Genomic DNA, 15,464 nt, shown 5'->3' on the forward strand with positions numbered 1-15,464 from the left:
CCCTAAGTTTCATTAGCTAAGGACTACTTATATGTTAATTTCTGAGCTTAGGGGTACCTGGATATTGCAAGGAGAAGAGATTCAAACTCTATACTCAGGAGAACAGGTTTGTGGTTACTAAATCTCAAGGGAGGCATTTTTTTTTCTACTAGCACTAGGGCTGAGAGAAAGAAAGTACTGGCTTCATGCAGGAGTCTCAATTCCAGCTCTGCCACAGGTGGGCCCAAAGCCTTGTCTCCTATTCCCACATCGTTGTTAAGAGCCAATCCCCTGTTACCAAAAGCAGGACAACAAAAGCATTGGTACCCACATACTCACTTTGATTTTAAGTTTTCCTCCTTACTTTTGATGTCTCTTTTCAGCTCAGCTCTCCACTTGAAAAGTTGTTTGTAAAATTTTATCCAGCATTTCTGTTTTATATTGTATCGCATCAGATATATTGTCATTTTGTACAAGCTTTTCTCTTCCCCTGGATTTCTCCTTTCCTGTTCCCCAATCCTTTGGCTGATACCCTCTTATCCTTCAGGCCTCATTTCCTCTGAAACCTCCAGTAAATAAGATATCCCTGTTATTCCCCCTTATAGGGAAGTTATTTTCCTTTATAGCATTTATTCACAATTTGTAATCTTATATTTATATGCTTTATTTAACTTCTGTCTCCCCCATCAGACTATTAAGTTCCTTGTAGACAGAGACTAGATCTATTTCATTTTCTACTGATCCCCAGAGCTTAGTTCAATGTTTGGAATATGGCAGACTATTTATTGAGGATAAATATTTGTTGAATGAACAGTCATGATATTTGCAAATACCATATTAAAGTCATGTATGTGATATTATGTTAGTCAAAATAACTTCCAGAGTGTTCACCAAGTGTGGTTTCCCAAAGCTTGGGAAATATGAATGAGGGAGGGGCTCTAGTGGCCTGCTGTAGAGCTGAATCCTAGACTCTGTTCTGGTCAACATTTTAACCAATGATGGGATGATGACGTCTATGGAGTGTGTCAGAGAATTATATAGGCTTTGTCAAGCTCTTGGTTGAAATCAGTATTTGATTAATTATTAATTATTAAATCATTTATGATTAATCTAAACAGAAAAGGAATTTAATTGGGAAGGTATTAAGTAGCTCATAGAATTGACCCAGAAGGCTGAGAACTGTGCTTGAACAAGCTCTAGGGAAGACAAAGCCCAGCTAAGATCCAAGCATGGAAATGGTTTGCTTAGGACTCCTCAGCTAGGGCTGATGTGTCACTGGACACATCCTACCGTTGTTCTTAGATTCAGTAGTCCCTGGGCATTTACCATCTGCTATGGACTGAAAGTTTGTGTCCCCCCCGCAAAATTTATATGTTGAAACCCTACTCCCGAAGATGATAGCATTTGGAGATTGGGCCTTTGAGAGGTGATTAGGTCATGAGTGTGGAACCCTTGTGCTGGGATTAGTGAACTTATAAGAAGAGACAGGAGGAGCTTGCTCCACACCCACTCCCTGCTCCCTGCTACCCTCTCTCTGCCATGTGAAGAAACCAGGAAGAGGGTTCCCACCAGAAACCGACTGTGCTGGCACTCTGACCTCTGACTTCCAGTCTCTAGAACTGTGAGAAACAAATTGTTGTTTAAGCTACCCAGTTTTTTAGTACTTTCATTATAATATAGCAGCCTGAACTAAGACATCGTCACACCAGTGGGCTCATCTCTAAGTGCCCTGTGTCTTGGCAGCCCTTCCTGAAGAGTCTTGGGTAGAAACATCTGATTGGCTGAACTTAAGTCACGGGCTCAAGCTCTGCTTGCTAAGTTCCAGGAGCGAGGTCCTGTCTCCTCACTTCAGCTTCCATGTTGGGAGGTAGACCCTGCCCTCAATTTATCTTAGGACTCCTTCCCCACTGGGAAGAGGTTCAGATGCTTGTTCAGACCCCGCTGCTGACCCCCAGAGAAGATACTTCCCTTATCTGCCTAGGTCTCTGTTTGCCACATTTCCTCAACCCCTGCTCCAGGCTCCAGGGATATAGCTTCCTTTCCTTTTGTGACACTTACCTGCCTTCCAGGCAGCATTTTGGAGCTTTCTTCTCCTAAATTGTCTGTGGATTGGGTAGGTCTCCCCTGCTCTCTACTTCTTCATATCCTATAAATAAGCTCATGGACTTTACTCTTTTGAAAGTGTTCTCTGCTGAGCCCTACCAGAATCTCTGAGTTCGGTTCAATTAAATTCTATAAACCTGAACGAACCCATTCTCCTGGTTCAAAACGTGGTTACTCTGTGTGAGAGTTTCCTGATTCTGGTTATTGAGGATGCATACTCCAGGCCCTTAGGGAACTCATGGGCCAGTGGAGGAGGCCTAGAAAACCAGACTATCAAAATATTTAGTCCAGGTTTCTCTTTTCAAAGCCTTTCAGGTGTTGAAATGCTTGGGCCACTTTCCTTTTTTTGAGGCTCTCACTATATTAAATAGCTAAGAATTGTATAGAGAGAGTTAGAAAAATTGTGGTATGTTTCAAATATGTCAATATTGAATACTTTTTAACATACACACTGAAACGCAATTGTGTGTGTAACCTCATTTGGAAGTAATGTCAAAACTCCCATTGATGTTGCTGCTGGGTTGGTAGAGTTCTCCGTCTTGGTTGTCCCTCGTTATCTCTACTCCAGGCATGTCTGGCTCTGACACAGCTTGCTGTCATCGCCTCAGTCCTGGAGGCCTCTCTACAGCCAATCTTGGGAAGCCATCCTGGGCTCCCTACCTTACTGAGTTCTGTTCTCTGCAGGGACCAACTACTGTAAGGCTGAGAGTGGGTCTTCCAGTGGCTAAAACTTGGCGTGTGCACCTGTGGTCCTAACCTAACACCTGCACGTCTCGTCTTGGGAAGCTTTTGGGCCCTGTGCTGGACTTGGCTTCCTGTGTCTGCCCCTCATTCCCCCTTGTAGAATCCACCCTCTGTCCACCCTCGAGTTTCTGTTTCTGGTTTTAGAGCTCCTCTGGGTCACAGCCAAGCTGGACTGACTGCCGTTCTTTGAGCTCAGGGCATGACCTGGGTAATCAGGTCCCCCCACACACTCAGGTTCTCTGTGATACTTTGCTCTGCTGCCTCCCCACCTGTGGAGTGGGGTGGAGCAAGGAATATGTGTTTTAGAAATAGCATTTTGCACTTAACAAATACCCCAAACATACAGATGCAGGAATAAACATAGTCTTCACCAGGAAGGGCCACTTAATTGCATTAAACTCTCAGATTTGCCAGATGAAAAATAAATCCAATTTGTGGAAGCTAGAAGTGGCTAATATTCCGGAGGACAAGAGTCCAGATTTAAGAGGATGGTTCTTGTCAGTTGGAGCAATGGGCTGAAGTGGACATGACGGAATTTCGCTGGTACAGATATAAGTCAGATGTGTTATTTTTAATTCCCAAATTCCCAGTTACATAAGCTCATGCTTAGTAATAGCTTAGTGGCAGGCCACATGTAAATGGCTTGGGGGTTTTATCTGGAAAGCTTTCCAGTTATATTTTACCAAACTAGCATGACCCTGATTATGAAACGTCTCCACGTGGCACACAAAGAAGCCAAGGAACAATTTTACTAAGGCTTTTAGTTGAAATGTAAGCAAAGTGAGAATATATGGTCTGATGACAAAAGTCTGCTCAAACAATCAAATAGGCAAAAATTTTTTTGTGGGAAAATATAAATTACTAAGATTCATGGAGAAGAAAATCTGAGTAGACAAATAGTCACTGAGTGACAGTGAAAAAATTTTTAAAGAATGACATAGAGAAGGCATTGAATCCAACTGGCTTTACAGGCAAGTTTGTTCAAACCTTCAGGGAATCATGCTGTTAAAACAATTGCAGAGCATGTAGTCTGCTTTAGTTGATCATTGTCCTGGATATAGAATTTCTGTTGCAAATCACTTTACTCAGAATTTTGAAGGCTTTGATCCATTTTCTTGTAGCCTCGAGGATTGCTGCAAAGTGTGATGCCATTCTGATTCTTGAGACTGTGTTCTCTCTCTCTGGAAACTTGTAGGCTCATCTCTTTGTCTCAGGTATTTTGAAAAATTTCAGAGGTGTGGACCTATATTGTCCATTGATCTGGGCACTTAGTAGCCCTCTCAATCTAAGATTTTCTCTGATTACTTCCACTCCTTTTTTTTTTTCTTCCTCTTCCCCTTTCTAGAACTCCTGTTAATTGGACCTCCTGTACTGATCCTCTAACTTAAAAAAATTTTTTTTGTAATGTCTATATCTTTGTCTTTTACTCTATTTTCTGGGGTGATTGCCTAGCTATCTTCCAAAATGTTTATTGAAGTTTTCAATTCTGCTCTCATGTTTTTCATTTTCCAAGAACTTGATTTTGTTGTTATTCTCTGCATATTTCTTCTTCTTTTTTTTTTTAAAGACTCATTTTTAAAAAAATTTATTTATTTTTTGGCTGCGTTGGGTCTTTGTTGCTGCACGCGGACTTTCTCTAGTTGCGGGGAGCGGGGGCTACTCTTCGTTGCGGTGCGCCGGCTTCTCATTGCGGTGGCTTCTCTTGTTGTGGAGCACAGGCTCTAGGGTGCGCAGGCAGGCTTCAGTAGTTGTTTGCACACGGGCCCAGTAGTTTTGGTTCGCGGGCTCTAGAGTGCAGGCTCAGTAGTTGTGGCGCACGGGCTTAGTTGCTCTGCGGCATGTGGGATCCTCCCGGACCAGGGCTCGAACCCGTGTCCCCCGCATTGGCAGGCGGATTCTTAACCACTGCGCCACCAGGGAAGTCCCTTATTTCTTCTTTAGAGCATCATCTTCTTTTTTCATGGATGCAATACACTCTTTTATCTTTCTGAAGAAAGCAGTGATAGTTAAAAAAAGTTTTATTCTCCATACATAATCTCTATTTCCTCTAGAAAACTTTATTCTGTTTGTTTCAGACTCTTTCACATAAGGCGCTTCCCTTGAATACCTGACATCCTTGGCTGTGCACTCATATTTGAGAGTGGGTCACTAAAAAGCTGCTCTGAGTGAATGGGTGGGGCTTGGCCATCTAGCTGTCTGTTTTCTTGGGGAACATCTAGTGCCATATCTTTAGCTCTTTTCTTTCGGGTCTGTCAGATTCCACTTAGAAGACTCTTTCAAACACCTGCCTCGAAAATATATACCTGGCTTCCAAGATTCTCAAGAAAAGTAAAAACAATAAAGGGAGAATGTATTCTAGCAGACATTAAAATGTGTTACACAGGCACACTCATGAAAAGGGTGGTAGTATCATATAATTTGATAGGTTGATGGAATATAATTTTAGGTAGTCCAGAAATAGACTGTTTTATGTATAAAAAGGTAGTATACAGTCAAGCTGATATCACAAATTAGTGTAGGAAGGATTATTCAATAACTGCTGATGGAATCATTAATTATTGGGGGAAAAATTAGCACCTCAGCTTACATTGTATGCTAAAATTAATTTATTTGTTCATGCTTTATTTCATTCAATAATTATTTATTTGTCTCATTATTTTCAAGACAGGTTACAGTATTAAATATCAAAGAGGAAAAATAGTCTTAGAAAGTGGGAAACAGTATAAGTATAAAAATATTGTAAAGGAAAAAATTGACAAATTTGACTACGTAGAAATTTAAAAGGACAAAATCACACACTGTGAAATTTTAAAGATAACAAATAAGCCAGATAAAGAGTTGAAATCTCTCTGTAAAGAGGTTGCCCAAGTTAATCAGAAAGCACCAGAACATGAGCGAAAAATGGGCAAAAACAGTCACAGAAGAAACGTATTAAAGACGCACGTGTTAAAATGTTTAGGCTCACTAGTAATCAAGGCTTATGCATTGAAAGGTGATATATATTTTTTTCTGATTAATAATCATGGGAATTGAGATTTTTAATAGTGCTAGCATGGGTGCTTTGAAACGGGCACTTTCATATGATGCTATTGAATATACAACACATTTTTACTGGAAAGAAGCTTGTTTCATATCTAAAATAATCCTGAACAATGAATATGTCGATCCCCTTTGTTCGTCAGGTCCTTTCTTCTTCAGCTGTTCCCTCTATCTAGGATGCTCTTCCCCATTCCCCATCTCTTCCCTGGAGCCTTCCTCCTCACCTTTCAGGTGCTGAAGCTCACCTCCTCGAGGAGCCTTCCCTGCCTGCAGTCTTATAGTCTTATCTATCATCCAGCGCTCTGGGAGCCAGCTCGGGGGAGATGGCTGAGCGTCTCGCCATTCAGTATGTAAATTTCCACTTCATTCCTCCATGATCTTCATGGCGCTGCCACCCTCTACTCGGCGTGGTGTTTCCCCGTCCATCGCTGTTCTATCCTCTCCAGAGAACGAGCTCCCATCGCTCCACAGGGTAGGGGAAGGGTGGTCACCTAGCTGCTCAGAATGGAGGAGGGGACCCATGAGCCCACCGCCTTCAGTCAGCTCTCCTGTTTTCAGCTCCACCTTCTCTCCACCCTCAGAGGTAGCTGATGCCTTCACTTATGATTTGCTTGTGCTTTTCTGCATTTCTGAATCATTCACAATGGATTACTTTCATAATCAGTAATCCATTAAAAACTTTTTTTAATTAAAAATATTAAATTAAAAAATTTTGGGGGCTTCCCTGGTGGCACAGTGGTTGAGAATCTGCCTGCTAATTCAGGGGACACGGGTGCGAGCCCTGGTCTGGGAGGATCCCACGTGCCGCGGAGCAACTAGGCCCGTGAGTCACAACTACTGAGCCTGCGCGTCTGGAGCCTGTGCTCCGCAACAAGAGGGGCCGCGATAGTGAGAGGCCCACGAACCACGATGAAGAGTGGCCCCCGCTTGCCACAACTAGAGAAAGCCCTTGCACAGAAATGAAGACCCAACACTGCAAAAATAAATTAATTAATTAATAAACTCCTACCCCCAACATCTTCTTTAAAAAAAAAATTTTTTTTTTAAATTTAAAAAATATTTTAAATTTTATACCTTTTGACCCAGTAATTTCACTTCTTGGAATATCTTTCTTTTAAGGAAATAGGCAATTTGGAAAACTTTTGTGTACATTCACATCACAGTACAATTTTTTTTTTTTTTTTTTGTGGTACGCGGGCCTCTCACTGCTGCGGCCCCTCCCGTTGCGGAGCACAGGCTCCGGACGCGCAGGCTCAGCGGCCATGGCTCACGGGCCCACCGCTCCGCAGCATGTGGGATCTTCCCGGACCGGGGCACGAACCTGTGTCCCCTGCATCGGCAGGCGGACTCTCAACCACTGCGCCACCAGGGAAGCCCCACAGGACAATTTATAATAGAGGATAATTAGTTGCAAACACTCTAAAAATCCAATATCAGGGTCATGGTTAAGTAGATAATGATAAAGCCATATGATAAAGCCATTAAATGGTGTTTCCTAGGATACTTGATAACATGGTGAAAAGCCTTATGATTTAATGTAAAATTTAAAAAGCAGAATACAAAATTATAGGTACACCTTTACTCCGATTTTATTTAAATATATGCATGGAAGAGTCTGGAATGAATTACTTCTGAATATTAACAGTTGTTACCCCAAGATGGTGGGATCTCATTGTCTATAATGATCATGCATTACCTTTGTTATCTCCCGCAAATTCTATATATGAAAAAGAGAAGAAAAGAGAAAAGCTAATGTAACCCTAGGTTGCATTAATAGAGGTAGAAGTTTTGAGACAAGAGAGGTGATAATCTGGATTCTGACCACCTGGAGTATCATGCCTAGCACCCAGGGGAGTGTGGCACATGTTAAGAGGAAAGTAGACAAACTGCAGGTTGGCCAGAGACTTCTGGAATCAGAGTCAGCTGGAGGAATAGGAGAAAAGCAGGCTCAGGACCAGCCTGGTGGCTATATCTGTGTGTGGCTTGGATAAGAAGGGCAGAACTGTTGAGCCTCATGTGACCCTTGAAGCCTGAGCCAGGACTGGTGGGAGAAGCTGTAAGGTAGAAAAAGAAGTTCCAACAATCCTGAGATGAATTCCTCTTCCTGCAAACATCAGTAGTCATGCTGACGTTAGTGTGAAAAGGAAATGAAGGACCTCCAGTCAAGGCACTGGAGGTCAGTGGTAAATTCATGAGGTCAGCAACCCAGTGGTCAGTGAGCCAGCATGTTAGATGGGGAAGAAGTTTTGACATCACCCAGCCCACGAGCTCTCTGTCTTGTTTATGTGTGGCCCATGACGTTCACTGCTCCCATGGGCTGCAGATAAGATGACCTTGGGTTATGAAAAATTCCCAGTGCCCTCCACATAACCCCATCCCTTTCTTTTCTACTCAGGAAGGCAATGTGGATTCAAGTGACTGGAATTGACCTTATAGAAATAACCTTGAATCTGTTCTGATTCCTGAAAAATAGCACATCGCTTGTGAGCTGCAGATCAATGATCAGTGGCAGGTTATTCCTTGCGATGCTCCTCATGCCTAGTTGCCACATGCCTGTTTCTCATCCAATCCTTTCATTTCACAATGGTGACACTGAGGCCCAGAGAGGGGAAAGGACCACAGTCAAGTGAGGGGGTGGGGGTGGGAGGCAGGAGTCAAGCCTCCTACGGCTTTTTCTGTGACCAAGAGTTGCCTGTTACCAACTTGAATTTTGGTGGTGACGAGGGATAGGCTGGTGGGAGGAAGAAGAATGCGATGGAAGACGTGAGATGTGAATCTGCTGTGTTCCATCCAGGCCACAGAAAGGAGATGCCTGAGTACAATATATATTAGCCTTCTCCTTGACCCCCCTCCACCAGTGCTTGGAGGTGAAGTGGGGCCCATGGGGTGGTGGTATGGGTTGAATTGTGTGCCTCCAAAAGGTATTGCTAACCCCCAGCCACTCAGAATGTGACCTCATATGGAAACAGGATCTTTACAGAGGTGAGCAAGTTAAAACGAAGCCATTAGGGTGACACTAATCCAATAGGAATGGTATCTTTATAAAAAGAAGAAATTTGGACCTAGAGACAGACAGGCACACAGGGAGAATGCCATATGAAGATAAAGGCAGAGATGGGGGTGATGCTTCTGTAAGCTGAGGAATGCCAGGTATTGCCAGCAACCCATCGTAAGTCAGGAGAGAGGCATGTAACAGATTCTCCCTCACAGCCCTCAGAAGGAAATAACCCTGTGGACACCTTGATCTTGGACTTCTGGCCTCCAGAACTGTGAGACAATACAGTTCTGTCATTGGAGCCACCCAGTCTGTGGTACTTTGTTATGACAGCTTTAGGAAGTGAATAGGGGTGGGCTGGGGCTTAGAGCCACTCTTCATTTCATAAGTCTTCACCGCACTGCCCCTGCCCTAATCTGTGTGGTCCCGTCCCCACTACACTATCCTCATCCTTAAACCCCCAGCCCATTTGCCCTTGTGTTTGAGTGGCCACCAGTCTAGGACCCAACCCCAGCCTTACCAAAGGCCCAAGTCCCAGCACCAAGCTCAGAGTGGGTAAGCTTTGAGGGACGGGATGGATGCCCTCCTCACTCACCTAAACCTGTCTTCTCCCACCTTTCCAAGCCAGGACAGGTAGGGGATACCAGAAACACAGGCTCCCAGGGCCCCCAGGTTGGGTTGGCTCTAAGAGACCAACCTCTGACCCCACAGATCTGGCCTCTCAGCCTGGCTTGGGGAGAATCCCTTGGAAGGGGACCTCAGCCTCCTGGAGTTATGCCCTTCCAACGTATGAACAGTCTACTTTCTGCCCAGTCTAACTTAATCCCTCACTTTATAGTCAAAGTGAATGCAGGGGGCTTCCCTGGTGGTGCAGTGGGTTGAGAGTCCGCCTGCCGATGCAGGGGACACGGGTTTGTGCCCCGGTCTGGGAGGATCCCACATGCCGCGGAGCGGCTGGGCCCGTGAGCCATGGCCGCTGAGCCTGCGTGTCCGGAGCCTGTGTTCCGCAACGGGAGAGGCCACAACGGTGAGAGGCCTGCGTACCACAAAAAAAAAAAAAAAAAAACTGAGTGCAGGGCTAGGCCCATGGTAAATGAAGAACGTCTCCCCGGCGGTCCTTCGAGGCTCACTGGGGAGATGAAATAGGCTCGTACCAAGCAGTGATCCAGATTGCCGAAAGGTAGAGATCATCACTGGAGACTGGCTGGAGAAGTGGGGGAGGGCTTCCTAGAGGAGGAAGAACCTATGATAGCCTTGCTGGAGAGGGTGAGCTGAATTTTATTGCATGGCATTAGGAGCCAGGTGCACTCATATACTTTCTATTGTTTTTATTTCTTGCACCTGTGAGGCAGGCAATATTATCTGCATTTTATAGCTGAGAAAACTCAGACTTGGAGAAGTGAAATGATTGACTTAAGACCACATGGCTTTATACGTATTACAGGCAGCATTTAATTTGAGGACCCTCTAACATCAAAACTCATCTTACTCTTTCTTCTGCTTCAGGCTCTGCCTTTTCCAGGGTACGGAAGTGTATAAAGGACTGGTGGGGTTTGGAAGTGTGGGGAAGAGGCACTCCAGGCTGGCAAAGGAGCAGGGTGAGAACATACCCAGTGAGTCTGGGGAGCTGTGAGGAGGCTGGTCTGGTTGGATCTCAGGGATTCAGAGCGAACAATGGGAACCAAAGCTGGAAGAGTGAGGGCTGTAACTTATCAGGCCGAGCATTCAGACTTGATGGGTAAGCAGTGAGTGAGTGAATTCTGGGGTGAAGGATACAGAGCTGGTGTTTTGAAGACCTATCTTGATGGGACAGGGGAAGGTTGCTCACCCGCTATAATGGTTCTCAAGGAGAAGCATGTGGCCACATGAGATGGACCCCATCCCCTCCTCCAGCCCCACCCCCAGATCTCCCTGGGTAGGGGAGGACAACCAGCAGGCAACAGCTTGCCTCCGAGGGCCACTGAGTGTTGCCTCCATCCGGGTCACCTTCCATGTCAACTCTGCCAACACTGGGCTTATCCTCAGCTGTACTTCCCACATCCTAGATGGCTCATCAGGCCCTAAGCACCCCCTCAGTCCCCAACGGTTCCCCTTCTCCATGCCTTTGCACAGTTTTCTGTCCAAACAAGGTGTCCTCTTCCCTCCCCAGCAGACTCCTATTTATCTGTCAAGATCTAGTTCAATTGCTTATTTTTTTTTTCCTGCAACCTTTGTGACTCAGAGGCAGGATTCGATTCCTCCACTGGACCCTGGCCGTCCCTTCCACCTCTCTACACTGCCATTGTCTGTTCTCACTGTGTGAGTTTTAGGTGCATGGGGAGGATTTACGATGCAGGTCCTTGAGTTGCTCCTTCTGGTGGGCAGACTAGACAGGGCCAAGGTAGGAGGGGGCAAGTGATCTAAACCTGCCTCCCCAAACACCGAGGGGTGCAGGCCCATTTGAGCTGGACTCTGAAGGGCTTGGCTGGCATGCAGGCAGGGTGGGGAGCAGTGTCCAGTAAGGAAGCACACTGCAGTGGGGAGCGTGGCTGGGGCACTGGATGGCCATGGGGCAGGATGGGGACAGTCTCTGCTTTGGCCACTGATTAAGGGGCAGGTTGAGGGGGCTGGTGCTGGGGCATTTCAAAAGGCAGTGTTTAGGACTCAGAGCTGCTGAGAGGCAGTATGTAGGAGTTTGAGGGTTGAAGGTGCTGCCTGGTGTTGGGATTGCTAAGGCCAAAGACAGATTATGCAGGACCATAAAGGAAGCCTGGGTAAAGCAGCTGTCCCCCCACCCCAGGCACATCATGACAGTATCAATACACACCTCGCTTGTGGTCAAGTCCTGTTTATTTTAGAAGGATAAACAGCAGAACTAGGAAGGAGTGATGAGAACAAGACCCCAGTCCCCTTGACAGGGCCAGATCCAGCACAGGCTCTGTCTGTGTGTGGGATCAAGGCTGACCCAGCAGCCTCGACCAGCCTTTTTCTGTGAGGACAGGGTGTGTGGACAACCTGGGCAGAGGTGAATCTTCCAGGGGGTGGGGGTGGAGGAAGTTGTCTCCGAGTCCCTTTGAACACGGTGAAAAAGACCACAGGGCCCAAACACCCTTGGCCAAGAGCACCCCAAGCTGCCTCTGTCTGTGCCTGGGACAAAGCCACATTCTGGAGGGGAAACTATGGTGCCCTCTGGTCACCAGGAAGGCCCCAGGTGTTCAAGAACAGCATGCAGTGAGGCCTTCTGGCCAGCAAGCACCTGCTTCCCCAGCCCCAGTCATCTCTGCAGAGTCTTGCACTAAAGGCAGCAAGACTTCCCGGGCTCTTATACATACTGTTTCTTGGAAGCAGAGCTGCTGGGGCGACTGGGGGATTTCCGGCCACTCTGGGGGGGCGGGTCCAGGAAGAGGGGGGGTCTGGAAGAAGCCAGCCTCTCCTCCGTAGTCAGGTTGGCCCAGTTCTGCTCACTGGACGAGAGCCCATTGTACGTGGGGCATGGCGGGGATGAGGGCCCCTCACCCATGGGGAGGTAGAAGAAGACCTGGTCAGCATAAGGCTCCGAGGAGGTGCCCTGGGCTGGGGGCGTGTCCTGGCTCTGCCGGGCCCTCATCCCCCGGTTGAGGCAGCGGCACAGCAGGTACGCCAGCTCCAGCAGGTTGAGCACCAGGGAGATGAGTCCAACCACCAGCATGAAGATGATGAAGATAGTCTTCTCCGTGGGGCGTGAGACAAAGCAGTCTACGAGGTAGGGGCAGGGTGAGCGCTGGCACACGAACACAGGCTCCATGGTCCAGCCATAGAGACGCCACTGGCCGTACAGGAAGCCTGCCTCCAGCACACTCTTGCAGAGCACGCTGGCCACATAGGTGCCCATCAGCGCCCCACGGATCCGCAGGTGACCGTCCTCCGCCACCGAGATCTTGGCCATCTGTCGCTCTATGGCTGCCAGTGCCCGCTCCACGCGTGGGTCCTTGGCCGGCAGTGCCCGCAGCTCCCCTTCTTTCTGCCGCAGCCGCTCCTCGCGCCGAGACAGGTAAATGACATGGCCCAGGTAGACCAGGGTGGGCGTGCTGACGAAGAGGAACTGCAGCACCCAGTAGCGGATGTGGGAGATGGGGAAGGCCTGGTCGTAGCAGACGTTGGTGCAGCCTGGCTGGGCCGTGTTACACTCGAAATCCGACTGCTCGTCGCCCCACACTGACTCGCCAGCCAGGCCCAGGATGAGGATGCGGAAGATGAAAAGGACCGTCAGCCAGATCTTGCCCACCACGGTCGAGTGCTCCTGGACCTGGTCCAGCAGCTTCTCAAGGAAGCCCCAGTCGCCCATGGCTCCTGGGCCTCCGTCTGCAGGGAGACAGAGGACACTGTCAGCATCCTTCTCAGCTGTCCTAGCAACAAGCCTGCAGGGAGGCCGGCCACACCCATTTTACCTACAGGGAAACTGAGCTCCAGGAGGGGAAGGGACTGGCCTGGGGACTCACACCCAGATCTTTGGATGATGACTGCTAAGCTCTGGCAAGGGTACAGCTAGGGTCCCTGTCTAGTCACATCTGTGTCCCTCTTGTTCCCAGCTGCAGTCCCAGGGTGACCACAGCCGAAGGAGGTCTGGATCAAGGTGAGGCTCCTGAGCCTAAGGGAATAGAGAATTTGAGGAACTTATCCAAGGTCACAAAGCTGTGCCTTGCCCCTCCTCCCTTTTGCCCAGGACAGGCTGTCCCCCCCCCAGCCAGTGGGGGAGTGGGTGGTGGTGGTGATATCTTCAGCTTCTCAGGGGGCCGAAAGCCTCAGGTCCCCACTCCCCACCCCACCAGCTCTCACCCAGCTGGCCTCACTCTAACCTCTGAGTTTATGGTGGGGTGGGTGAAGGCATGCTAGACACTCAAGGCAGCATCCTGCATTAGCTCCACCTGTCAGCGATACTGACCACCTGCCGCTCAAGTACCGACACTTGATCCTGTCCCCTTTCTCCATCCCCTCCCCCTGCCAAAGTTGTCGCTGCCAAATTCTAGACTCTTGAAAGGAATTGTCATGGCAGGGTGGAGGCACAGGCCACAAAGTTCCCAGAACACCACGGGGAGAGTGGGGGGAGGAAGGTAGGGGAAAGGGGCAGGGGTGGTGCTTCTCCCCAGCAGCAAAGCTGTTTAGAGCCAGGCTCTGGAACCAGGCCTGGGTTCAAATCCTGACTCTTCTACAAACTGGGACCTTGGATAAGTGACGACCTCTGAGCACTCCTCTCCTGTAAAATGGAAATGATACTATTCCTACTAACAAGGGTTCTAAGGATGCGACCGAAGGAGGCAGGAGCCTGGCTTAGCGCAGAGGCTGGCCCAGCAGGCTGGGTGAGCGCGGCCGCGGTGGGTCCCCCAGCAGCCACCCTCAGCCCCTGGCACGTGGCAACCTGTCCCTGCCCGCTCGTCAGCTGGCAGGTGGCGCCCCAGCCCAACTCACCGCCTGCCTGCCGGCGGCCCAGGTGGCAGTAGGGACGCGCGTCGGCCGGAGCGGCGCCCGTGGGAGCCCTGCCTGCTGGACGGCGCCTGGCGGCGGGGGCGCCTTAAATAGCACGCGGGGCGGGGTGGGGTCAGGAAGCGGCGGGAGGGCGGCGGGCGCTGTTCCGAGCCGAGCGGGGGCGGGACGGGAGGTGCAGGCTCCCTGAAACCACACTCAAGGAAGGGGCCCGGGAGGTGGCGCTGGGGGTCGAAAGGGAAGAGGATGAGAAACCGCTGCTTTCCACGTCTGCCCTCCGAGGTCTTCAGGCCGACAGACTCTCCCAGCCTCAGCTTCCTTGGCTGTGGAACAGGTTCTCGCGGAGGGGGTTTCGGGGTTGTGAGTTTCCCAGGGTGGCTACATTTGAAAGGATTGCAGCCAGAACTTTCTGATCTCAGGCAACTGGCCTGAGAGGCTGTGAGAGATGGGCGGGTGGGGATGAGGGTGAGGGGGCCTCTAGGGAAGGACATCTCCTTGACCCCTTGGTGAGAAGGGAGAAGACCCCTCATTTGTGGGGTGGCCACAGGGTGCCCCCCGCAGTGCCCCCCCCCCCGGGACAAAGCCACATTCTGGAGGGGAAACTGTGGTGCCCTGCGGTCACCAGGAAAGCCACACTGGGTAATCAAGACTCGTTAGGGCATGGGGAACCACACTGGGAGAGAGGGGTTCTAATCTGCCCTCCCTGGCGTCTGTGGTGGAGCTGGGGTCTCTACCCAGCCCCTGTTCTTGCAGAATTCTCAAACATCCCCACTCCTGGGCAGGCTACACAATCAGAGGGCACTAAGAAGTGCCCGTGGACCACGTGAGACTGGGGAGGGGATGGCTGGCGGGGACTCTCCCGACCTTTAGCTTGGATCCCGTTCTCATGCCTCTAAATACGGGGTGGGGGGAGACATCCCAAGGAATTAGGGGTGGGCAGAGCCTGCCATTGTTCATTCAGGCATCATCCTGTGTGTGAACACTTGTGTGCTGCAGGCACTGTATGTGGAGCTGGGGACTTCACCACAAACCAGCCAGATGTGGTCTCTGGCCTGGGGCTCCCACTGGCTGGAGCAGAAGGCAGGAGCTGAGCGTATCAGCCCTGGGGTTAGAGTAGATGCACAGAGTTCTGAGAACTACTAGACTCAGAGGGACTTGGTTAGGA

At 49.1% G+C, this 15,464-nt stretch overlaps 1 protein-coding gene across 2 annotated transcripts; it reads right to left on the reverse strand.

Annotated features, from left to right (window-relative positions):
* Positions 1-11,670: 11,670 nt before the first annotated feature.
* On the reverse strand, positions 11,671-14,392 carry GJA4 (gap junction protein alpha 4). 2 transcript variants are annotated; one of them, XM_027109181.1, is made up of 2 exons: positions 13,320-14,392; positions 11,671-13,180 (listed from the first exon to the last, which is right to left on the reverse strand). In XM_027109181.1, exon 2 carries the CDS (start codon positions 13,161-13,163, stop codon positions 12,162-12,164), a length of 1,002 nt encoding a protein of 333 aa, XP_026964982.1. In that variant the 5' UTR covers positions 13,164-13,180; positions 13,320-14,392; the 3' UTR covers positions 11,671-12,161. The 2 variants fall into 2 exon arrangements, with proteins under 2 accessions (XP_026964982.1, XP_026964983.1); XM_027109182.1 differs by having other exon boundaries at positions 14,285-14,378.
* Positions 14,393-15,464: the final 1,072 nt, after the last annotated feature.

The sequence above is a fragment of the Aethalodelphis obliquidens genome, unplaced genomic scaffold (assembly GCF_003676395.1).
Source record: "Aethalodelphis obliquidens isolate GAN/ISIS:26980383/991018 unplaced genomic scaffold, ASM367639v1 scaffold9, whole genome shotgun sequence".
NCBI lineage: Eukaryota > Metazoa > Chordata > Mammalia > Artiodactyla > Delphinidae > Aethalodelphis > Aethalodelphis obliquidens.

Excerpts from the sequence above, each read along its gene's own strand:
- GJA4 (XM_027109181.1), bottom strand. The coding sequence starts at position 13,163 with ATGGGCGACTGGGGCTTCCTTGAGAAGCTGCTGGACCAGGTCCAGGAG.